This window comes from Canis lupus, chromosome 26, assembly GCF_003254725.2.
Source record: "Canis lupus dingo isolate Sandy chromosome 26, ASM325472v2, whole genome shotgun sequence".
Classification (NCBI taxonomy): domain Eukaryota; kingdom Metazoa; phylum Chordata; class Mammalia; order Carnivora; family Canidae; genus Canis; species Canis lupus.
The window spans coordinates 26,869,302-26,895,149 of NC_064268.1; the positions used below are offsets into that span (position 1 = coordinate 26,869,302).

The following is a 25,848-nucleotide window of genomic DNA, read 5'->3' on the forward strand; positions in this document are numbered from 1 at the left end:
GGAGGTGGTATTGAAGGTTCTTTGAAAGAAGCAGAGCAGCAGTCACACACCAGACCCTCCCCAACATGACACCAGATAGGAGATTGGCTGAGGTTGCTCCCAAGGTCATCTGGACACAGGCTGCAATGTCCTATAGCACAAGCCAAGGTTTTACTTAGTACAACCCAACTAGGGCATTCCCAGGATAGGAAGCTGAGCCCTCTGAAGTGTGATTGGGGACATAGGAAGTTTCCAGTGACCCATAAGCCCAGATCAACCTGCTTTTCCCTGCTAGGGAGGGTTTGGGATGGGGAAGGGACATGCTATGGCCTCACCTCATGGTATCATCAAGGAATGGGGAATGTTTAAACATGCAGAGAAGAGATTTCCTGTTCATTTTTATGCAAGCTAACTCCCAGTGACACAAGGGTCCTCCACCAACTCATTCCAATTCCCAGGAGATAGTAGTACCAACAGCAGATCAGGCTCCAACCTCTTTTGGAAGAATTCCTTGCAAGAACCCTGTTGTTGAACACGTGGAGTTATTGATCCTGTCATCTGCTAGGGGTACAGGACATGTGCCCCCCTCAAGCTTTACTGACACCAGCCTGGAGCATTGCCCCCACTTCCTCCATCACAGCTGCAGGTGGGGGACTAGAGGGTGGGGCAGGGCCTCCCAAGGAAGGTTTTTGTATGAGACTGTAACATAGTGTATGGTATTCGGCAGAGGGACCCAGCTGACCATCCTCGGTGAATCTCATCTTCTCCACACTTTCTTGTTCTCCCAGAGGTTTGGGCAATTTTCTCCTTTTATTTTTTCTTTTCCTGTCTTGTCTCAGCTGTGTTCATGCTTTGACGTGGGATCCCAGCCTCTGGGACCCTGACCTCCTTCCTCCCTATACAGATTTCCCTGCTTCCTTCTTTGGTCATGAGCAGCTCCTCATCTCCAAACTGAGGGGCAGGGAATGTTTGTGTAGACCTAAAAACTCATCTCTCTGTCTGCCAGGGTCACACTGGGTCCTAGATATGCTCTATTCTGTCCTCTCCTGTCTGGCATTCTGACGAACTACCCTTGCGTCTGGGAGTCACTAAGGGTCCCCCATTTAAAAGAGAAGAGGGAACAGGGAGGATTGAGAGGATTACCATGTAGCACCCTTGGATAGACCCAGCACCCTTAGGTCCAAGGGTGAGGACTGACAGGTCAGAAGTTCAGGACATGGCTCCAGAGCTCTGGGACTCAGGATCCAGGGCCAAGAATGTTACAGGTATGGAGGGCCTTCTCTGGGCCTCCTGGGGCTCCATGCAGTGTCCTGAACTGGCCTGGGGACTCAGGGAAACGTGCAAGAGGGAGGACGTTGCAGGGAAGAGAAAATACTGGAGACAGTATCATGAAATGACAGGATGTGAAAACAAGGGTGACTCCTGAGTCTCTATGAGATATACTTCTTGCCACAAACAAAGGCAGAATCTATGACATGAAGACTCTAGTGATGAGACCAATTTGGAGGATACAGAGGGAGAGGCTACCAAACCTTTGGAATAATAGAGACATTAGGACAGGCAGACAGACTCTGTATGATCAGCAAAGCTCCACTCTATCACAGACAGCCCAGAAGACACAGATCCAGGTAAAAATAGGCCCCTTGGGGCAAAGATCTTAACACTCTGAGCACAGCAGTGGCAGTCCAGAAATGTCCTCAGGATTATTCAGCAGGAGGTCATAGAGCTCACATCATTACCTGGGGGACAGACAGACAGACATGGAGCCCCAGGCAGACACAGAGTGTCAGCAGAAACAGAAACAGGAGTGAGACTTGGAGATCTGTGTGGGAGGGAAGGTTCCAGGAGAGTCTCAGCATGGACGGTGGCAGGTGTCCAACTCAAATGTGTCCAACTAAAATGTCCCAAGCACAAGTGGGGAGTTGTTTGAGGAACTGATTAAGCCACCTTCCCTGAATGGACCTGCAAACACAGGATGGGGACTGGGGCCCCAACTGAATGCTCAGGAACCTGAGCACAAACTAGTACCCACACAAAGACGGAGGTCAAGGGACCCCATGTGGATGCTAAGACTCTGACTGCTTCCCCTTCCCCTCCCCACAGGTCAGCCCAAGGCCTCCCCCTCAGTCACACTCTTCCCACCCTCCTCTGAGGAGCTCGGCGCCAACAAGGCCACCCTGGTGTGCCTCATCAGCGACTTCTACCCCAGCGGCGTGACGGTGGCCTGGAAGGCAGACGGCAGCCCCGGCATCCAGGGCGTGGAGACCACCAAGCCCTCCAAGCAGAGCAACAACAAGTACGCGGCCAGCAGCTACCTGAGCCTGACGCCTGACAAGTGGAAATCTCACAGCAGCTTCAGCTGCCTGGTCACGCATGAGGGGAGCACCGTGGAGAAGAAGGTGGCCCCCGCAGAGTGCTCTTAGGTTCCCGATGCCCCCACCCACCTAAGGGGGCCCGGAGCCTCAGGACCTCCAGGAGGATCTTGCCTCCCATCTGGGTCATCCCAGCCATTCCCCTTAAACCCAGGCAACACTCAATAAAGTGTTCTTTCTTCAATCAGAAATCATGTTCTCTTTTCCTTGAGCTTATCACTTTGTGTCCTCAACTCAACCATTTTTTGGGAGGAACGTCAGTCCTGGACTTTGAGGGAAGGACTCCAGAGGAGGGGTCCTCGTGGGATGCTAGGTTTACTCTCGACAGCCCTGGCAGGGAATACTCCAGAATAGGAAATACCATAAGGAGAACTGGATCATAGATCATCATCTCCAAAATCTCTGTGCTTTTTGTATTCCTGTGGACCACATGCCCTGCCAGGCATACTTGCCCTCACTGACCTTAGGTACTCATGGTTTCTTGGTTAATTGATGACCTTCTCTCTGGACCTGAGTTCTCAAGGCTGAAACTAGCCCCCCATTTAAAAAACTCCACCCTCTGTTCCTTAAGACTGCCATTCAGTGACATGGTTTCCATGGTTTCCTACCCCTGTCAACCTACCTCCTTAGCCTACACACAATGGACACTGTGTCCCTCACACAGAATGTCCCTGTCACACTGATTACAGGACCTCTGCCTTGACACTGGTCTCTCACAATCCCACTCCCAATGGTGAAACCTCATCCCAGTGTCTCTTTCTTCCCACTAATATTCATGTTCTCTGGGAGAAAGACAACAACTAGGTGCCTTGGCCGCCTCAAAGGCCAAGCAAACCCATGAGCCCACACCTTGTGCTACAGTGACATAACTGGAACACCTACATTAAAAATCAGGGGTCAGTATCTGGGATAGGGCTGCTGACATGTTTCTCCACTGTTCATCCACTTAGTAGCCTAGCGTGGGATCTGAGCTATAACACCAACTCACACACAGTTACAGATGACTACAAGCCTACATGGGCACACATGGTGACTACAAATCACGGTTAGAATTTCAACCACCCGAATGGTGGGCTACTCTCAGAAATGATCGGGAAAAGCTAGAGGATGGGACTCTCAGAATCCCATGGTGGCACATGATCAAATACCTAGTCACGGCAGTCCCCATAGAGCCAGCCAGTCTCAAAGAGGTGGCCAGGGAGATTCTGATCCACCATGGAGTGAGACCGGAGACATGATGAACTCCTGACTGTGAAACTGACCACTAAATAACAGGTAGATCAGGGAGGACCTCAGGAGTGCTGACAGGGCATGGCACTGCCGCAAGAAAAACGGCTGCCAAGGCTGTCTTTCCCATATGTGTGAGCTGAAGATGATGATCTCAAACCAGGATGCAGATGAGGATCTGAGCTTCTACGAGTTCACAATGTGAAGACCCAGTGCAGGAGCTGACTATGTGTCCAATATGGTGCGGTCACATAATACTAGTGATCCTTCCACTTTAGGGGACAAGTGTGAATCTCACTCAGTTCAAGGGGCCATCAGATGCGATATTTGAGCTCTGCGTGAATGTTCTGGAAGCAATGACTCCCCTCCACCCACATGAACCTCTCAGGATCCCTTCTCAGACCCTTGGCTAAGATCAGGTGTAGAACTGCTCAGGACCATCCAGCTGACATTCAGTCCACACACCCCTACAGCGTGACACCTCATTCGCCAGGCTCAGATGAGAAATAAACACTCACCATCCACTATACTTTCTAGACTAATATGCAAGACAGGGATTCTGGAGCTCGGGACTCTAGAGTGAAATGAAAGGGCTGAGGGAAACATGATTCTCTTTCCAAACGCTTTCCATTCTCAACAAAACACCACACATCCTTCTGTGCTTGGATATGGTGGCATCCAGAACACACTCCACCAACCCAAGTCCACAAAGGGGCCACTGTTCCAACATCTCCGGGTGAAACGAGCCAGATCACCCCTTCCACAATGACATCCAGACACACACCAGGAGACACACAGCACAACCCTAAAGATGAATTTTGCTAGGAATTCTGATGCCATACCAAGACACCCCTGCAACCTCACACTGGGACTTGGGATGGAAGGAACATGAACCCTCCATGGAAATGAAATTCCTGGTCCTCAGTGGCTACGCCCTCATCACCCCACTCCCATTCAGCCTGACCAGCACCCGTGACAAGGAGGCTGCCCTTTGGGCCTCCCGAGCACCTGCAGGTGGCCTGGGTAAGGGGAGGAGGGGCTGACAGAGGGTTTGTGATCGAGGCTGTATCACAGTGTAGTGTGTTCGGCGGAGGCACCCATCTGACCGTCCTCGGTGAGTCTCCCCCTTTCTCTCCTCTTTCACCTCCGCACTACAATTTCTGGCAATATTTGTCTCCTTTCAATCCTGATGCGGGCTGAGGCTGAAGGTCTGTGGGTCTGTACTTTTGGTCCCCTTGCTCTGCTCCTCATTCCTCCATTGCTCCCACCTTGTCAGAGGTCCATTCGGTGCCTCAGGGAAGCAGCCCCTATTCTACACTCAGGCTTCCCTGGGGGTCGAGCTCTCTCCCCATGAGGGAAACTTCTCCCCTGGACTTGGGCATCTGTGACTCCCCACTCTGGGCCTTTGACTTCAAGAATCTGAGGGAAATGATGGTGAAGGATAGGAAGAGGGATACTTGAGCTGTAAGCAGGGCCATGGGATTATGGAAGGATTCTGGGGCCTGCCAAGGCGCTTGCTCTCTCTCTGCGTGTGGCGGGGATCCCAGCCAGAGTCTGTGTGAAGCTCAGGGAGGAGACACTAGGCATGGGGACTTAGAGACAAGGAAGGCAAAGTACAGCTCAGGGTCAAGAATAAGGTGAGGACTTCAGATAAGGGAGCCCAATGCGGTAGGACCATCCACCACCTAGGGGGAGAGAACACACACCAAGAATGGACCGTCACGCACCCAAGGAGGCCTCGAGACACTCAGGTAGCAGGGGTCCATCCCTACACAGCTCTCCGAGGCTTAAAAGCCAATGAGCAGAAATTTGGGTCAGGGGGGATGATAGGAACGCAGAACAGGGACATTGCCTACACAGCACTCAGAAATCCAAGGACAGACAGATGCACTAGGATAACTTCATGGGTCAGGGGACACCCTCAGATCAAACAAAATCCCAGCTGCATTTTGAAAATTCATTCATACAAATCCATTCTGTCTCCTGTACCTCCTGGACCGAGGCCCAGGACCTCATTGCGCTTACAACTTCAAGGGCTCTAGTGCGGGATTGGTAGGGAGGCGGGGAAGGCTGCTGTGAAGATGTGAGACAGTCTGGGGACGGGAAACCTATTGTTCACATGGTAAGAACAGAGCCCTGTCACCGAGAATGGCAGGCTCTAGGAAATCACGGGTAAGTGACACGGGTGTAGTCACATGGAGACCAATGGCCAAGGACACTCAGGTTCAGAAGGGAAACAGGATCTCAGGGCCCCTGTACCCCCACCAGTACTGGGAGCACACTGGGTGGACACGAAGTATACGTGACGTGCAGACAGCCTAAGGACATGGGAGGGACCAGAAACTAGAGAATCTGGCACTCACATTCTCACCTCAGAAGGTGAGGGAACTAACTATCCATGGCTACCATTACCTCGGGGAATGAGGTCCACGGGAGGCCTGGGTCATGGATATGACACAGCTGTACCCCCACACCAAGAATGAGGCAGTTGCTGACACAACAAACATCTGCCTTGACCCGCTGTCCTTCCATCCCCACAGGTCAGCCCAAGGCCTCCCCCTCGGTCACACTCTTCCCGCCCTCCTCTGAGGAGCTCGGCGCCAACAAGGCCACCCTGGTGTGCCTCATCAGCGACTTCTACCCCAGTGGCGTGACGGTGGCCTGGAAGGCAGACGGCAGCCCCGTCACCCAGGGCGTGGAGACCACCAAGCCCTCCAAGCAGAGCAACAACAAGTACGCGGCCAGCAGCTACCTGAGCCTGACGCCTGACAAGTGGAAATCTCACAGCAGCTTCAGCTGCCTGGTCACGCATGAGGGGAGCACCGTGGAGAAGAAGGTGGCCCCCGCAGAGTGCTCTTAGGTTCCCGACGCCCCCGCCCACCTAAGGGGGCCCGGAGCCTCAGGACCTCCAGGAGGATCTTGCCTCCTATCTGGGTCATCCCGCCCTTCTCCCCACACCCAGGCAGCACTCAATAAAGTGTTCTTTGTTCAATCAGAAATCTCGGTCTCTGCTCATCTGGATTTTAACTTTGTGTCCTGAACTCAACCATCTTCAGGGTGAACAGTGTTGCTGGTATAATGGGGAGGAGACAACCCCCCCAACAGGTCTTTTAGGGTAGATCCCTTGGTCCATATTAGCAGAGATAAAATTCCATACCGGGAAGAGGGAAACAGCCCTATCCAGGTTCCAAACATCCACACCTTATGTTCCCTATACTTGCAGGTCTCCTGTAGGCCATATCCCCTCCTAGCCCTATCTGGATTCATTGCCCTTGAGGTCTCTGGCTTCTTGCTGAGTGTCAAATCCCTCCAGACCTGGGACCTCTCCAATAAAGACTAGCCCACCTCCAGTGATGTGCCATTCTCCCTTCCCTGAAGGCTCTCACCCATGGCCAGGACTTCTCTGGGTTCCTATCCCATTTGGAAATTCCCACCAGCCCATCTTAGAGAATCGTCACTCTATCAGGGCCCCCAAACCCCTGTCTCCCTAAGAACCTTGCCCTGTTCCCCTTCTCCTGCCACACTCACTACAAGACACTCAGTCCCTGGAAGCTGGTCTTCCAGCTTCTGCCTGGGGGCTTCTGGGGGCCCCTCTTTCCACATGTGTCATGGAGGATCCAGTTGCACTCATCCCCTGGATGACAGAGACCCCTCAGAGTCAAGCACACAACTGACCCCATCAATAGCACTAAAGCTAAAATGCTCATGTATTTTCTGTGCGCCCACGAATCCAAGTCAAGACCCATTCTGATTCGTGCCATGGACCTATGTGTGAACTCATTCATTTCCTGGAAAGCTGAGAATGGACTCTGAGAGACAGGAAGACTGCACTGCTAGGAGCCAGCTCAGAATGTCGAGTCCTGGTGCTGTGTTCCGTAGACAGACTGGACACACACAACCACGATAAACTCATGTGCGCACACTAGTACACACTCATGCCTGTTCTAGCATACATAACCATGATGAGCATGTGTCTTGACTGATCCTAGATTCCAGAGCCCTCCATGGGCCTCATCTCTGCAGAGGGCACAGGCCCCATCATATGTCTGTTGGAAACAGGACTCCCCCCCCCAAAAAAAAGGAAACAGGACTCTCATTTTCTCCAGGTGTCTATGGCAAGCTGAGTCATCGACAGAGCTCCAACCAGGAAACTACCTGGGATAGGATATGTCACTCAAACACTGAAGGAAATGAAAGGACAGGTGGGGAGGGGGCTGCACCCAAGAGCCCATGCGCCAGAACAGACCCCAAGAAGAGGAGGCTGGACTTTGAGCCTCCAAAGCAGCCAGCTGCACATGGGCCTGGGGCAGGGGAGGGGCTGCAGGGGTGACAGAGGGTTTGTGTTCAAGGCTGTATCACTGTGTTACGTGTTCGGCTCAGGAACCCAACTGACCGTCCTTGGTGAGTCTCCCCCTTTCCCTCTCTTTGGGGACCAGAGTGATATATTGGACATTTTCCTCTCCTTTCTTTCCTGACTGTGGCTGGGGTCTGAACCTCTCTGGGGCCCAGCACCTTCTCTGTTGGGTCACCCCCAAACCGCGTCACCCTGTTCTCTCTTCTCAGACTCTCCTGGTCAGGGCTGAACAGGACAGGAAGGTCCCAGAGACTCCTTCTGTTCGCCCTCACTCTGATCCTGAGTGGTCTCTAGGGGAGTCTCCCCGGACTCTGTAGTAGGGAGCCCACTCAGGTCTCCTGGATCCCATATATGGGGAATGAGGGACTGAAGAAGCACAGGACTGGGGGACTCGAGCTGGGGCAGCAAGGCCATGGGACATGGAAAAGGTGCTGGCAAAGCTCAACTGCCCAAGCATGTGTCACACTTCAGTCCTGTGCTCTCCGAGTTCTACGTGAGGTCTAGTGAGGGACTACTAGGGACTCTAGGCTGTGCAAGACATGAGGAGGACTCAGCAATGAACACAAGGACTAAAAAAGGATATCTTATGACAAGGTGGCTTCAGAGAGCAGGGTCCCTCTTTCTCTTCCAAGACAGGCAGGATCTCCTCAGACAGGATGGGGCTCGAGCCACTCAAGCCCCAAGAATTTCTCAACCCCATACAAATGCTGGAAGACAGATTTCTGAGCAGATGCTGGGGCATCTGGTGATAGGTGACCAACAGAGACAGGAATTGATCCTACCTCTGCCAGGTACTGCAGTGCTTGGACAGGCTGATCCCCAGGATAGGGTCCTGGGCAAAGGGACCCCTAAGAAAAGCCCCTGCTCCAGACACACCTCTTCCACTAACCCTCCACCGACTGTACTGGAATGCATCCCATGGCAGACTCTCTCTCCACCTCAGGCAGCCTCAGAGGATCTCTGTGAGGAAGTGGCCAGGGGTGCATTGATGGATTCAGGGGGAACATGGTCAAGAAAAGCCCACCCAAAAGGGATGAGACCCTAGGACCATGACAGACAGATGAGGTCTACATGAACAGACCCCAGACTTAGACCTAGCAAGACATGCACAGGACAGACAGATTCCACAGGGAAAGACCAAGTGTCCTGCTGATAAATCCACTAACAAGGGAACCCTTGGGGTATAAAGGTGAGTGATAGGTCATGTGACGATGGAGAGGGAGGACATGATAGGGAGGCCCAGATCTTCCAAAATTGTATATTCGGATGCTCCCCAACGGAAGGTGACTTATCCTAATGCCATAGGTGAACTGACCTCGAGGAACAAGGGCTGCCTGAGGCCCAAAACATGGACATGACACAGCTGTACCCCCACACCAGGACTCAGGTAGGTGCTGACACAACAACCATCTGCATTTGACCCACTGGCCTTCCATCCCCACAGGTCAGCCCAAGGCCTCCCCCTCGGTCACACTCTTCCCGCCCTCCTCTGAGGAGCTCGGCGCCAACAAGGCCACCCTGGTGTGCCTCATCAGCGACTTCTACCCCAGCGGTGTGACGGTGGCCTGGAAGGCAGACGGCAGCCCCGTCACCCAGGGCATGGAGACCACCAAGCCCTCCAAGCAGAGCAACAACAAGTACGCGGCCAGCAGCTACCTGAGCCTGACGCCTGACAAGTGGAAATCTCACAGCAGCTTCAGCTGCCTGGTCACGCATGAGGGGAGCACCGTGGAGAAGAAGGTGGCCCCCGCAGAGTGCTCTTAGGTTCCCGATGCCCCCCGCCCACCAAAGGGGGCTCAGAGCCTCAGGACCTCCAGGAGGATCTTGCCTCCCATCTGGGTCATCCCAGCCATTCCCCTTAAACCCAGGCAACATTCAATAAAGTGTTCTTTCTTCAATCAGAAATCATGTTCTCTTTTCCTTGAGCTTATCACTTTGTGTCCTCAACTCAACCACTTTTTGGGGGGAACGTCAGTCCTGGACTTTGAGGGAAGGACTCCACAGAAGGGGTCCTCGTGGGATGCGAGGTTTACTCTTGACAGCCCTGGCAGGGAATACTCCAGAATAGGAAATACCATAAGGAGAACTGGATTGTAGATCATCATCTCCAAAATCTCTGTGCTTTTTGTATTCCTGTGGACCACATGTCCTGCCAGGCATACTTCCCCTCACTGACCTTAGGGACTCATGGTTTCTTGGTTAATTGATGACCTTCTCTCTGCACCTGGGTTCTCAAGGCTGAAACTAGCCCCCCATTAAAAAAATCCCACCCTCTGTTCCTTAAGACTGCCATTCAGTGACATGGTTTCCATGGTTTCCTACCCCTGTCAACCTACCTCCTTAGCCTACACGAAAACGGAACTGCGCCCCTCACAAGGAATGTCCCTGTCACACTGATTACAGAACCTCTGCCTTGACACTGGTCTCTCACAATACCACTCCCAATGGTGAAAATCTTCCCAGTGTCTCTTTCTTCGCACTAATATTCGTGTTCTCTGGGAGAAAGACAACAACTAGGTGCCTTGGCCGCCTCAAAGGCCAAGCAAACCCATGAGCCCACACCTTGTGCTACAGTGACATAACTGGAACATCTACATTAAAAATCAAGGGTCAGTATCTGGGATAGGGCTGCTGACATGTTTCTCCACTGTTCATCCACTTAGTAGCCTAGCGTGGGATCTGAGCTATAACACCAATTCACACACAGTTACAAATGACTACAAGCCTACATGGGCACACATGGTGACTACAAATCACGGTTAGAATTCCAACCACCCGAATGGTGGGCTACTCTCAGAAATGATCGGGAAAAGCTAGAGGATGGGACTCTCAGAATCCCACGGTGGCACATGAACAAATATCCAGTCACGACAGTCCCCGTAGAGCCAGCCAGTATCAAAGAGGTGGCCAGGGAGATTCCGATCCATGATGGAGTGAGACCGGAGACATGATGAACTCCTGACTGTGAAACTGACCACTAAATAACAAGTAGATCAGGGAGGACTGCAGGAGTGCTGACAGGGCATGGCACTGCCTCAAGAAAAAAGGATGCCAAGGCTGTCTGTCCCATATGTGTGAGCTCTGCAGGTGATGTCCCAAAACCAGGATTCAGATGAGAACCTGAACGTCCGTGTGGTCACAATGTGAAGACCCAGTGTAGGACTTGACTATGTGTCCAATGTGGTACCGTGACCCATTGCTACTGGCCCTTCCAGGTTGGGGACATGTGTTTTTTTTTATTTTTTTAATTTATTTTTTATTGGTGTTCAATTTACTAACATACAGAATAACCCCCAGTGCCCGTCACCCATTCACTCCCACCCCCCGCCCTCCTCCCCTTCTACCACCCCTAGTTCGTTTCCCAGAGTTAGCAGTCTTTACGTTCTGTCTCCCTTTCTGATATTTCCCACCCATTTCTTCTCCCTTCCCTTATTTTCCCTTTCACTATTATTTATATTCCCCAAATGAATGAGAACATATAATGTTTGTCCTTCTCCGACTGACTTACTTCACTCAGCATAATACCCTCCAGTTCCATCCACGTTGAAGCAAATGGTGGGTATTTGTCATTTCTAATAGCTGAGTAATATTCCATTGTATACATAAACCACATCTTCTTTATCCATTCATCTTTCGTTGGACACCGAGGCTCCTTCCACAGTTTGGCTATTGTGGACATTGCTGCTATAAACATCGGGGTGCAGGTGTCCCGGCGTTTCATTGCATTTGTATCTTTGGGGTAAATCCCCAACAGTGCAATTGCTGGGTCGTAGGGCAGGTCTATTTATAACTCTTTGAGGAACCTCCACACAGTTTTCCAGAGTGGCTGCACCAGTTCACATTCCCACCAACAGTGTAAGAGGGTTCCCTTTTCTCCACGTCCTCTCCAACATTTGTTGTTTCCTGCCTTGTTAATTTGCCCCATTCTCACTGGTGTGAGGTGGTATCTCATTGTGGTTTTGATTTGTATTTCCCTGATGGCAAGTGATGCGGAGCATTTTCTCATGTGCATGTTGGCCATGTCTATGTCTTCCTCTGTGAGATTTCTGTTCATGTCTTTTGCCCATTTCATGATTGGATTGTTTGTTTCTTTGGTGTTGAGTTTAATAAGTTCTTTATAGATCTTGGATACTAGCCCTTTATCTGATATGTCATTTGCAAATATCTTCTCCCATTTTGTAGGTGTTCATTTAGTTTTGTTGACTGTATCCTTTGCTGTGCAAAAGCTTCTTATCTTGATGAAGTCCCAATAGTTCATTTTTGCTTTTGTTTCTTTTGCCTTCGTGGATGTATCTTGCAAGAAGTTACTGTGGCCGAGTTCCAAAAGGGTGTTGCCTGTGTTCTCCTCTAGGATTTTGATGGAATCTTGTCTCACATTTAGATCTTTCATCCATTTTGAGTTTATCTTTGTGTATGGTGCAAGAGAGTGGTCTAGTTTCATTCTTCTGCATGTGGATGTCCAATTTTCCCAGCACCATTTATTGAAGAGACTGTCTTTCTTCCAGTGGATAGTCTTTCCTCCTTTATCGAATATTAGTTGCCCATAAAGTTCAGGGTCCACTTCTGGGTTCTCTATTCTGTTCCACTGATCTATGTGTCTGTGTTTGTGCCAGTACCACACTGTCTTGATGACCACAGCTTTGTAGTACAACCTGAAATCTGGCATTGTGATGCCCCCATATATGGTTTTCTTTTTTAAAATTCCCCTGGCTATTCGGGGTCTTTTCTGATTCCACACAAATCTTAAAATAATTTGTTCTAACTCTCTGAAGGAAGTCCATGGTATTTTGATAGGGATTGCATTAAACGTGTATATTGCCCTGGGTAACATTGACATTTTCACAATATTAATTCTGCCAATCCATGAGCATAGAATATTTTTCCATCTCTTTGTGTCTTCCTCAATTTCTTTCAGAAGTGTTCTATAGTTTTGAGGGTATAGATCCTTTACATCTTTGGTTAGGTTTATTCCTAGGTATCTTATGCTTTTGGGTGCAATTGTAAATGGGATTAACTCCTTAATTTCTCGGGGACGTGTTAATCTCAATCAGTGCACGGGGCATCAGATGCCACAATTGAGCTCTGGGTGAATGTTCTGGATGCAATGACTCCCCTCCCCCCACATGAACCTTTCAGGATCGTTTTTCAGCCATTTGTCTAAGGTCAGGTGTAGAACCGCTCAGGACCATCCCCCTGACATTCAGCCCACACTCACCTATAGTGCGACCTCATTCGCCAGGCTCCGGATGTGAAATAAACACTCACCATCCACTATACTTTCCAGACTAATAGGCAAGACAGGGATTCTGGAGCTCGAGACCCTAGAGTGAAAAAAAAAGGGCTGAGGGAAACATGATTCTCTTTCCAAATGCTTTCCATTCTCTAAAAACACCAAACATCCGTCTGTGCTTGGATATGGTGGCATCCAGAACACACCCCACGAGTCAAAAGTCTACAAAGGGGCCGCCATTCCAACATCTTCGAGTGAAACAAGCCTGATCACCCCTTCCACAATGACATTCTGACACACACCAAGAGACACACAGCTCGACGCTAAAGATGTATTTTGTAGGAAATTGATGCCATACCCAGACGTCCCCTGCAACTTCTCCCTGGGACTCAGGATGGAAGGAACATGAACCCTCCATGGAAATGAAATTCCTGGACCCCAGTGGCTATGCCCTCATCACCCAACCCCCCTTCAACCCGACCAGTACCCGTGACAAGGGGGCTGCCCTTTGGGCCTCCCGAGCAGCTGCAGGTGGGCCTGGGTCAGGGGTGGAGGGGCTGACAGAGGGTTTGTGCTCGAGGCTGTGTCACAGTGTATTGTGTTCGGCGGAGGCACCCATCTGACCGTCCTCGGTGAGTCTCCCCCTTTCTCTCCTCTTTCGCCTCCACACTACAATTTCTGGCAATGTTTGTCTCCTTTCAATCCTGATGCGGGCTGAGGCTGAAGATCTGTGGGTCTGTTCTTTTGGTCGCCTTGCTCTGCCCCTCATTCCTCCACTGCTCCCACCATGTCAGAGGTCCATTCGGTGCCTCGGGGAAGCAGCCCCTGATCTACACTCAGGCTTCCCTGGGGGTCGAGCTCTCTCCCCATGAGGGAAACTTCTCCCCTGGAGTTGGGCATCTGTGACTCCCCACTCTGGGCCTTTGACTTCAAGAATCTGAGGGAAATGATGGTGAAGTATAGGAAGAGGGATACTCGAGCTGTAAGCAGGGCCATGGGATTATGGAAGGATTCTGGGGTCTGCCAAGGCGCTTGCTCTCTCTCTGCGTGTGGTGGGGATCCTAGCCAGAGGCTGGGTGAAGCTCAGGGAGGAGACACTAGGCATGGGGACTTAGAGGCAAGGAAGGCGAAGTACAGCTCAGGGTCAAGAATAAGGTGAGGACTTCAGATAAGGGAGCCCAGTGCGGTAGGACCATCCACCGCCTAGGGGGAGAGAACACACACCAAGAATAGACCGTCACGCACACAAGGCATCCTCGAGACACTCAGGTAGCAGGGGTCCATCCCTACACAGCTCTCCGAGGCTTAAAAGCCAATGAGCAGAAATTTGGATCAGGGGGGCAATTGGAACGCAGAACAGAGACATTGCCCACACAGCACTCAGAAATCCAAGGACAAACAGATGCACCAGGATAACTTCATGGATCAGAGGACAACCTCAGATCAAACACAATCCCAGCTGCATAATGAAAATTCATTCATGCAAATCCCTTTCATCTCTGCACTTCCTGGAATCCAGGACCAGGAACTCATTGCACTTACAACCTCAGGGGCTCTAGTGCGGGGATAGGTAGGGAGGCAGGGAAGGCTGCTGTGAAGGTGTGAGACAGTCTGGGGACAGGAAACCTACTGTTCACATGGTAAGAACAGAGCCCTGTCACGGAGAGAGGCAAGCTCTAGGAAATCACGGGTAAGTGACACGGGTGTAGTCACATGGATACCAATGGTCAAGGACACTCAGGTTCAGAAGGGAAACAGGATCTCAGGGCCCCTGTACCCCACCAGTACTGGGAGCACACTGGGTGGACACGAAGTATACGTGACGTGCAGACAGCCTAAGGACATGGAAGGGACCAGAAACTAGAGAATCTGGCACTCACATTCTCACCTCAGAAGGTGGGGGAGCTAACTACCAATGGCTGCCCTGAACGCGGGGAACGAGGTCCACAGGAGGCCTGAGCCGCGGACATGACACAGCTGAAGCCCCACACCAGGACTCAGGTAGGTGCTGACACAACAACCATCTGCATTTGACCCACTGGCCTTCCATCCCCACAGGTCAGCCCAAGGCCTCCCCCTCGGTCACACTCTTCCCGCCCTCCTCTGAGGAGCTTGGCGCCAACAAGGCCACCCTGGTGTGCCTCATCAGCGACTTCTACCCCAGCGGCGTGACAGTGGCCTGGAAGGCAGATGGCAGCCCCATCACCCAGGGTGTGGAGACCACCAAGCCCTCCAGGCAGAGCAACAACAAGTACGCGGCCAGCAGCTACCTGAGCCTGACGCCTGACAAGTGGAAATCTCACAGCAGCTTCAGCTGCCTGGTCACGCACGAGGGGAGCACTGTGGAGAAGAAGGTGGCCCCCGCAGAGTGCTCTTAGGTTCCCGATGCCCCCCGCCCACCAAAGGGGGCTCAGAGCCTCAGGACCTCCAGGAGGATCTTGCCTCCCATCTGGGTCATCCCAGCCTTTCCCCTTAAACCCAGGCAACATTCAATAAAGTGTTCTTTCTTCAATCAGAAATCATGTTCTCTTTTCCTTGAGCTTATCACTTTGTGTCCTCAACTCAACCATTTTTTGGGAGGAACGTCAGTCCTGGACTTTGAGGGAAGGACTCCACAGAAGGGGTCCTCATGGGATGCGAGGTTTACTCTTGACAGCCCTGGCAGGGAATACTCCAGAATAGGAAATACCATAAGGAGAACTGGATCGTAGATCATCATCCCCAAAATCTCTGTGCTTTTTGTATTCCTGTGGACCACATGCCCTGCCAGGCATACTTGCCCTCACTGACCCTAGGGACTCATGGTTTCTTGGTTAATTGATGACCTTCTCTCTGCACCTGGGTTCTCAAGGCTGAAACTAGCCCCTCATTTAAAAAATCCCACCCTCTGTTCCTTAAGACTGCCATTCAGTGACATGGTTTCCATGGTTTCCTACCCCTGTCAACCTACCTCCTTAGCCTACACGAAAACGGAACTGCGCCCCTCACAAGGAATGTCCCTGTCACACTGATTACAGGACCTCTGCCTTGACACTGGTCTCTCACAATCCCACTCCCAATGGTGAAACCTCATCCCAGTGTCTCTTTCTTCACACTAATATTCGTGTTCTCTGGGAGAAAGACAACAACTAGGTGCCTTGGCCGCCTCAAAGGCCAAGCAAACCCATGAGCCCACACCTTGTGCTACGGTGACATAACTGGAACATCTACATTAAAAATCAAGGGTCAGTATCTGGGATAGGGCTGCTGACATGTTTCTCCACTGTTCATCCACTTAGTAGCCTAGTGTGGGATCTGAGCTATAACACCAATTCACACACAGTTACAAATGACTACAAGCCTACATGGGCACACATGGTGACTACCAATCACGGTTAGAATTTCAACCACCTGAATGGTGGGCTACTCTCAGAAATGATCGGGAAAAGCTGGAGGATGGGACTCTCAGAATCCCACGGTGGCACATGAACAAATACCTAGTCACGACAGTCCCCGTAGAGCCAGCCAGTCTCAAAGAGGTGGCCAGGAAGATTCCGATCCATGATGAAGTGAGACCGGAGACATGATGAACTCCTGACTGTGAAACTGACCACTAAATAACAGGTAGAGGGATCCCTGGGTGGCGCAGCTGTTTGGCGCCTGCCTTTGGCCCAGGGCGCGATCCTGGAGACCCGGGATCGAATCCCACATCGGGCTCCCGGTGCATGGAGCCTGCTTCTCCCTCTGCCTGTGTTTCTGTGCCTCTCTCTCTCTCTCTGTGGCTATCATAAAGAAATAAAAAAAAATTTTAAATAAATAAATAAATAAATAAATAAATAAATAAATAAATAAATAACAGGTAGATCACGGAGACTGCAGGAGTGCTGACAGGGCATGGAACTGCCTCAAGAAAAAAGGATGCCAAGGCTGTCTGTCCCATATGTGTGAGCTCTGCAGGTGATGTCCCAAAACCAGGATGCGGATGAGGACCTGAGTGTCTGCGAGTTTACAATGTGAAGACCCAGTGTCGAGCTGACTATGTGTCTAATACTGTGGGGCCACCCAATACTAGTGATCCTTCCAGTTTTGGGGACAAGTGTGAATCTCACTCAGTTCAAGGGGCTATCAGATATGACATTTGAGTTCTGTGTGAATGTTCTGGAAGCAATGATGCCCCTCCACCCACATGAACCTCTCAGATTCGCATCTCAGCCCTGTCGCTAAGATCAGGTGTATAACCGGGATCCCTGGGTGGCGCAGGGGTTTGGCGCCTGCCTTTGGCCCAGGGCGCGATCCTGGAGACCCGGGATCGAATCCCACGTCGGGCTCCCGGTGCATGGAGCCTGCTTCTCCCTCTGCCTGTGTCTCTGCCTCTCTCTCTTTCTCTCTGTGACTATCATAAATAAATAAACATTTAAAAAAATTAAAAAAAAAAAAGATCAGGTGTATAACCCCTCAGGACCATCCAGCAGACATTCAGCCCACACACCCCTACAGCGAGACACCTCATTCACCAGGCTCAGGATGAGAAATAAACACTCACCATCCACTATACTTTCCAGACTAAAAGGCAAGACAGGGATTCTGGAGCTCGGGACACTAGAGTGAAATGAAAGGTCTGATGGAAACATGATTCTCTTTCCAAACGCTTTCCATTCTCGACAAAACACCACACATCCTTCTGTGCTTGGATATGGTGGCATCCAGAACACACCCCACCAGTTGAAAGTCTTCAAAGGGCCCGGGCTCCCATTCCAACATCTCCAGGGGAAACAAGCCTGATCACCCCTTCCACAATGACATCCTGACACACACAAGAGACACACAACTTGAACCTAAAGATGCATTTTGCTAGGAAATTGATGCCATACCCAGACCCTCTCCCTGGGCCTCAGGATGGAAGGAACATGAACCCTCCATGGAAATGAAATTCCTGGTCCCCAGTGGCTACGCCCTCATCACCCTGCCCCCATTCAGCCCGACCAGCACCCGTGACAAGGAGGCTGCCCCTTGGGCCTCCCAAGCAGCTGCACGTGGGCCTGGGTCAGGGGTGGAGGGGCTGACAGAGGGTTTGTGCTCGAGGCTGTGTCATAGTGTGGTGTGTTCGGCGGAGGCACCCACCTGACCGTCCTCGGTGAGTCTCCCCCTTTCTCTCCTCTTTCGCCTCCACACTACAATTTCTGGCAATGTTTGTCTCCTTTCAATCCTGATGAGGGCTGAGGCTGAAGGTCTGTGGGTCTGTTCTTTTGGTCGCCTTGCTCTGCCCCTCATTCCTCCACTGCTCCCACCATGTCAGAGGTCCATTCGGTGCCTCGGGGAAGCAGCCCCTGATCTACACTCAGGCTTCCCTGGGGGTCGAGCTCTCTCCCCATGAGGGAAACTTCTCCCCTGGACTTGAGCATGTGTAACTCCCCACTCTGGGTCTTTGACTTCAAGAATCTGAGGGAAAAAAAATCTGAGGGAAATCATGGTGAAGGATAGGAAGAGGGATACTTAAGCTGTAAGCAGGGCCATGGGATTATGGAAGGATTCTGGGGCCTGCCTAGGCGCTTGCTCTCTCTCTGCGTGTGGCGGGGATCCCAGCCAGCGGGCTGAGTGAAGCTCAGGGAGGAGACACTAGGCATGGGGACTTAGAGACAAGGAAGGCGAAGTACAGCTCAGGGTCAAGAATAAGGTGAGGACTTCAGATAAGGGAGCCCAATGCGGTAGGACCATCCACCGCCTAGGGGGAGAGAACACACACCAAGAATGGACCGTCACGCACCCAAGGCGGCCTCGCGACACTCAGGTAGCAGGGGTCCATCCCTACACAGCTCTCCGAGGCTTAAAAGCCAATGAGCAGAAATTTGGGCCAGGGGGGATAATAGGAACGCAGAACAGGGACATTGCCTACACAGCACTCAGAAATCCAAGGACAGACAGATGCACTAGGATAACTTCATGGGTCAGGGGACACCCTCAGATCAAACACAATCCCAGCTGCATAATGAAAATTCATTCATACAAATCCATTCAGTCTCCTGCACCTCCTGGAATCCAGGCACTCATTGCACTTACAACCTCAGGGGCTCTAGTGGGGGATAGGTAGGGAGGCAGGGAAGGCTGCTGTGAAGGTGTGAGACAGTCTGGGGACAGGAAACCTACTGTTCACATGGTAAGAACAGAGTCCTGTCACGGAGAGAGGCAAGCTCTAGGAAATCACGGGTAAGTGACACGGGTGTAGTCACATGGATACCAATGGTCAAGGACACTCAGGTTCAGAAGGGAAACAGGATCTCAGGGCCCCTGTACCCCACCAGTACCGGGAGCACACTGGGTGGACACGAAGGATACGTGACATGCAGACAGCCTAAGGACATGGAAGGGACCAGAAACTAGAGAATCTGGCACTCACATTCTTACCTCAGAAGGTGAGGGAGCTAACTACCAATGGCTGCCCTGAACGCGGGGAACGAGGTCCACAGGAGGCCCGAGCCGCGGACATGACACAGCTGAAGCCCCACACCAGGACTCAGGTAGGTGCTGACACAACAACCATCTGCATTTGACCCACTGGCCTTCCATCCCCACAGGTCAGCCCAAGGCCTCCCCCTCGGTCACACTCTTCCCGCCCTCCTCTGAGGAGCTCGGCGCCAACAAGGCCACCCTGGTGTGCCTCATCAGCGACTTCTACCCCAGCGGCGTGACGGTGGCCTGGAAGGCAGACGGCAGCCCCGTCACCCAGGGCGTGGAGACCACCAAGCCCTCCAAGCAGAGCAACAACAAGTACGCGGCCAGCAGCTACCTGAGCCTGACGCCTGACAAGTGGAAATCTCACAGCAGCTTCAGCTGCCTGGTCACGCACGAGGGGAGCACCGTGGAGAAGAAGGTGGCCCCCGCAGAGTGCTCTTAGGTTCCCGACGGCCCCGCCCACCTAAGGGGGCCTGGAGCCTCAGGACCTCCAGGAGGATCTTGCCTCCCATCTGGGTCATCCCGCTCTTCTCCCCGCACCCAGGCAGCACTCAATAAAGTGTTCTTTGTTCAATCAGAAATCGCGCTGTCTGCTCATTGGGATTAACCCTTTGTGTCTGATCTCAACTATCTTTAAGCGTGAATATCATTCCTTTGACTGTGTACAAAGGCGCCAGCAGAAGGCATTCTCATGTTTTTGTGGGGGATTAATTGGCCAAGAATTGCAGGAGAATTTTCCCGAACAGTATACACCAATAGCAAAACAAGATTAAAGACTCTCCTCCACAATAGGTCGGTGCATTCTTTTCTTTGTGTGGACCATGTGCCCGGCCAGTCATAGCTGCCTTCATTGACCTTAGGTCCCCATAGATTCTGGAATATGTGCTGATCTCCTCCCTGGACCTGGGCTTTCAACAGCTGGAAGTAGCCCTCCTCTTAAGATGTCTATTGAGGTCCCCTCTCAGTAACATTTTTCCCTGGATTCCTACTCCATGTGGACCTTCCCCATCTTCACAGCCTAGAACATCCTCGCTTTTTAGGGGACCCTCCTTGCCAGATTCCCTAGGGACACTGTTTGTGCCCCCTCCCACAGACTGTCCCTGTCACACTCACTACAAGACCCTCTGCCTGGACCCTGGTAACTCACACTCACATTCCCACTGGTGGCACCCCCTCCCAGTGTCTCTTGCTTCCCACTAGTATTGATGTTCCAATGGGAGATCGATACCACCTATGTTTTCTAGGACCCCTCAGATCAGGCCAACCCACGGTCCACCCCTTGTGCTGGCTTGACCTGCCTGGGCCTCTGTGTTAGAAATCCAGGATCAGATTCAGGGAAGGAGCTGCTGACAAGTCTCTCAACCGACTCATCTGCCTAGGAACCTAGTGTGAGATCTGAGCTGTAAGGCACATACATACACACACAGGTACAAAGGAATACAAACAATATGCACACACATGATGATCACAAACACACTGGTCCATTTCCAAACACTGCTAAGGTAGGCATCCCTCAGGAAGGTTCAGGAAGACCTGGAGGATGGGTCTACACAGAGTCCCAGCGTGGGACATGAGCAAAGAAAACCCAGTCACTGCAGTCCCCACAGAGCCATCCAGTGACAAATAGGGAGGCCAGGGAGATTCTGGTCCAGGATGGAGTGAGACAGGAGACATGATGAGCTCCTGGGAGTGAGTCTGGACAGGAAGTAGCAGACAGATCAGGGAGGACAGCAGGACTACTGACTGGCGGGCCACTGTGTCACAGAAAGGATACCAGGCCTGTATGTACCTTGTGTGAGCTCATCAGGTGACATCCCCAGGCCATGATGCAGGCAGAGACCTGGGTGTCATAACACCCTCACAGCATGAAGGTCACTTGTAAGAGTACAGTATGTGTCCTGCCTGGTGGGGCCACCGTGTGCAAATGATGCTTTCTGTACATGAGGGATGTGGGATTCTGAGTGTCTGTCAGACTCTCACACTTGGACTCAGGGCAAAACTTCTGGAAGCAGTGACCGCCCCTCCACCCACCTGGGGCCTGGCGGGTCTATCCAGCTGACAAGAGCCCACATACCTACACTCCTCCAGGTGACACCTGCCCTCCTCCAACTCATTATGGAGACTAAACACTCACCATCTACTATACCTTCCACAAGATCCTGCCAAAGGAAGGGTGCTGGAGCTTAGGGCCTGTGGAGAGATCTATCTGCTTGGGAGAAACAGGATTCTCCTCCCATCCAGTTCCCATTCCTGACCCCAAACCCCGTCAGACTCCTGTGCTGTAGATGTGGTGGCATTCAGGACACTCCCCACCAGTCCCAAGCCTGCAAAGGGGTCCCAGCTCCATCATATCCCTGTGTGAAACAGGCCTGCTCACCCCTTCCACAATGACATACTGACACACACTGAGGAGACACACAGCTCCTCCCTAACGATGGACTTAGCTGGGAATATCGATGACATACCCAGACATCCTCTGCAACCCCTCCCCAGGACTGAGGATGGATGGAATCTGAACCTTCCATGGAAATGAAATTCCTGGTCTCCAGGGGCAACCTCCTCACCACACACCCCCATCTGCCCAACCAGCACCCGTGACAAGGAGGCTGCCCTTTGGGCCTCCCGAGCAGCTGCAGGTGGGCCTGGGTCAGGGGTGGAGGGGCTGACAGAGGGTTTATGTTCGAGGCTGTGTCACAGTGTGCTGTGTTCGGCGGAGGCACCCACCTGACCGTCCTCGGTGAGTCTACCCCTTTCTCGCCTCCTTGGCTCCCACTCTACAATTTCAGGTGATGCTTCTCTCCTTTCCAACTTGATGAAGGCTGAGGCTAAAGGTCTGTGGGGTCTATGCCTTTCGTCCGCTTCGTCTGCCCCTCGTGCTTCCACTGCTCCCACCTTGTCGGATGTTGTATTGGAGCTGCAGGGGACCAGCCCCAAAATCCTTCCTGATGTACATACAGTCAGGTCTCACTGTGTGTCCAGCCCTCTACCTACAGGACCTTCTTCTCTGGACTAGGGGGTGGTCGGTTCCCCAGTCAGGATCTATTAGAATCATGAATGTGAGGGGAAATGAGGGGAGATGGATAAGGAAGAGGGATGCTCAGACTGCCAGCAGGGCTATAAGGTGATGGAAGGATTGTGGGGGCCGCTCAGGTGCTGGCCTCTGTCTCTGGTGGAGGGGGCTCCCGGGCAGAGGGCTGCATGGGCACAGTGAGGAGAGCCTTGATATGGGGACTCGGAGACAAGGAGGGGGACGCAGGACAAGGGGTAAAGGATAAAGCAAGGACTTGAGAGAATGGAGCCCAGGGTGATGGGACCATCCACCATGTAGGGATACTTAGACACCAAGAATAGGACCGGTCTAGGAAACTCTGGCAGCAGAGGTCCGTCCCCTCAAAGCCCACTCCATCTGGAGAGCCCCTGAGAAGATACTGGACCCGAGGTCCCTGATAGGGACAGGTGACAGAGATAGTACTGCTAGGTACCCGGAAATGCTAGGAGAGATAGACCCCCAGGTTTTCACAGAAAAGGGAGACCCTCAGGACAGACACAGCCCCATCCTCAGAACTGGAAATTCACTTGACACGAAAAACTTCCCCTACTGGACTCCCTGAGTTCAAGAACCAGGGTTCACAGCCCATCCCATTCAGCAACCCTAGAAGGTGGGTATCTAGGGAGGTGGGCAAGGCTGCTGTGAAGGCATGAGGTGGCCTGGAGGCAGGAAACAGACTCCTCACATGGGTAACAGAGCCCTGCAACCCAGAGATGCCAGCTCTAGGAAATCCTGGGTAAGTGACCTGGGGGATGTCACCTGAGACCTGTGTCCAAGCACACACAGATTCAGAAAGAAAGCAGGGTCTCGGGGTCATTGATATCTAGTCCTGGGGGTAGACTGAGTAGATTAGAAGGATATATGATGTGGAGAGACCCTGAGGCCATGCAGAGGCCCAGAAACTAGAGAATCTGTCACTCAGATTCTCTCCAGCAGAAGGTGGGTGAGCCTACCGATGGTTGGCCTGACCTCTAGGAGCAAGGGCCGCCTGCGGCCCAAGACATGGACAGGACACAGCTGTACCCCCACACCAGCACTCAGGTAGGTGCTGACACAACAAACATCTGCCTTGACCCACCGGCCTTCCGTCCCCACAGGTCAGCCCAAGGCCTCCCCCTCGGTCACACTCTTCCCGCCCTCCTCTGAGGAGCTCGGCGCCAACAAGGCCACCCTGGTGTGCCTCATCAGCGACTTCTACCCCAGCGGCGTGACGGTGGCCTGGAAGGCAGACGGCAGCCCCGTCACCCAGGGCGTGGAGACCACCAAGCCCTCCAAGCAGAGCAACAACAAGTACGCGGCCAGCAGCTACCTGAGCCTGACGCCTGACAAGTGGAAATCTCACAGCAGCTTCAGCTGCCTGGTCACGCACGAGGGGAGCACCGTGGAGAAGAAGGTGGCCCCCGCAGAGTGCTCTTAGGTTCCCGACGGCCCCGCCCACCGAAGGGGGCCCGGAGCCTCAGGACCTCCAGGAGGATCTTGCCTCCCATCTGGGTCATCCCGCTCTTCTCCCCGCACCCAGGCAGCACTCAATAAAGTGTTCTTTGTTCAATCAGAAATCGCGCTGTCTGCTCATTGGGATTAACCCTTTGTGTCTGATCTCAACTATCTTTAAGCGTGAATATCATTCCTTTGACTGTGTACAAAGGCGCCAGCAGAAGGCATTCTCATGTTTTTGTGGGGGATTAATTGGCCAAGAATTGCAGGAGAATTTTCCCGAACAGTATACACCAATAGCGAAACAAGATTAAAGACTCTCCTCCACAATAGGTCGGTGCATTCTTTTTTCTTTGTGTGGACCATGTGCCCGGCCAGTCATAGCTGCCTTCATTGACCTTAGGTCCCCATAGCTTCTGGAATATGTGCTGATCTCCTCCCTGGACCTGGGCTTTCAACAGCTGGAAGTAGCCCTCCTCTTAAGATGTCTATTGAGGTCCCCTCTCAGTAACATTTTTCCCTGGATTCCTACTCCATGTGGACCTTCCCCATCTTCACAGCCTAGAACATCCTCGCTTTTTAGGGGACCCTCCTTGCCAGATTCCCTAGGGACACTGTTTGTGCCCCCTCCCACAGACTGTCCCTGTCACACTCACTACAAGACCCTCTGCCTGGACCCTGGTAACTCACACTCACATTCCCACTGGTGGCACCCCCTCCCAGTGTCTCTTGCTTCCCACTAGTATTGATGTTCCATGGGAGATCGATACCACCTATGTTTTCTAGGACCCCTCAGATCAGGCCAACCCACGGTCCACCCCTTGTGCTGGCTTGACCTGCCTGGGCCTCTGTGTTAGAAATCCAGGATCAGATTCAGGGAAGGAGCTGCTGACAAGTCTCTCAACTGACTCATCTGCCTAGGAACCTAGTGTGAGATCTGAGCTGTAAGGCACATACATACACACACAGGTACAAAGGAATACAAACAATATGCACACACATGATGATCACAAACACACTGGTCCATTTCCAAACACTGCTAAGGTAGGCATCCCTCAGGAAGGTTCAGGAAGACCTGGAGGATGGGTCTACACAGAGTCCCAGCGTGGGACATGAGCAAAGAAAACCCAGTCACTGCAGTCCCCATAGAGCCATCCAGTGACAAATAGGGAGGCCAGGGAGATTCTGGTCCAGGATGGAGTGAGACAGGAGACATGATGAGCTCCTGGGAGTGAGTCTGGACAGGAAGTAGCAGACAGATCAGGGAGGACAGCAGGACTACTGACTGGCGGGCCACTGTGTCACAGAAAGGATACCAGGCCTGTATGTACCTTGTGTGAGCTCATCAGGTGACATCCCCAGGCCATGATGCAGGCAGAGACCTGGGTGTCATAACACCCTCACAGCATGAAGGTCACTTGTAAGAGTACAGTATGTGTCCTGCCTGGTGGGGCCACCGTGTGCAAATGATGCTTTCTGTACATGAGGGATGTGGGATTCTGAGTGTCTGTCAGACTCTCACACTTGGACTCAGGGCAAAACTTCTGGAAGCAGTGACCGCCCCTCCACCCACCTGGGGCCTGGCGGGTCTATCCAGCTGACAAGAGCCCACATACCTACACTCCTCCAGGTGACACCTGCCCTCCTCCAACTCATTATGGAGACTAAACACTCACCATCTACTATACCTTCCACAAGATCCTGCCAAAGGAAGGGTGCTGGAGCTTAGGGCCTGTGGAGAGATCTATCTGCTTGGGAGAAACAGGATTCTCCT

General features: G+C 52.2%; 1 protein-coding gene, 1 long non-coding RNA gene and 3 gene segments (V, D, J or C); 4 read left to right on the forward strand and 1 right to left on the reverse strand.

Moving 5' to 3' along the window:
* LOC112664875 (immunoglobulin lambda-1 light chain-like) overlaps nt 1-6,577 on the forward strand; it is a 123,628-nt gene extending 117,051 nt beyond the window's left edge. Inside the window, 2 exon segments of the V gene segment in view lie at nt 4,658-4,692; nt 6,119-6,577. Coding sequence covers nt 4,658-4,692; nt 6,119-6,438 — 355 coding nt within the window.
* The window catches only part of LOC118352450 (immunoglobulin lambda-1 light chain-like), a 131,601-nt gene extending 111,429 nt beyond the window's left edge, over nt 1-20,172 (forward strand). The window contains exons 3-4 of the mRNA XM_049101531.1: nt 13,757-13,794; nt 19,714-20,172. Coding sequence (XP_048957488.1) covers nt 13,757-13,794; nt 19,714-20,033 — 358 coding nt within the window. The 3' untranslated portion in view covers nt 20,034-20,172. The remainder of the gene's footprint in view (nt 1-13,756; nt 13,795-19,713) is intronic.
* On the forward strand, nt 678-20,172 carry LOC125753701 (immunoglobulin lambda constant 7-like). The segment is given in 3 exon segments: nt 678-729; nt 2,083-2,448; nt 20,080-20,172. Coding segments are annotated over 2 exon segments (357 nt in total).
* On the reverse strand, nt 6,118-20,336 carry LOC125753737 (uncharacterized). The gene is made up of 2 exons (XR_007406195.1): nt 20,080-20,336; nt 6,118-6,484 (listed from the first exon to the last, which is right to left on the reverse strand). It is a non-coding gene; the product is annotated as an uncharacterized LOC125753737 (long non-coding RNA).
* A 1,916-nt stretch (nt 20,337-22,252) lies between these two features.
* LOC125753699 (immunoglobulin lambda constant 7-like) lies at nt 22,253-24,196 on the forward strand. The segment is given in 2 exon segments: nt 22,253-22,328; nt 23,738-24,196. Coding segments are annotated over 2 exon segments (381 nt in total).
* Nucleotides 24,197-25,848: the final 1,652 nt, after the last annotated feature.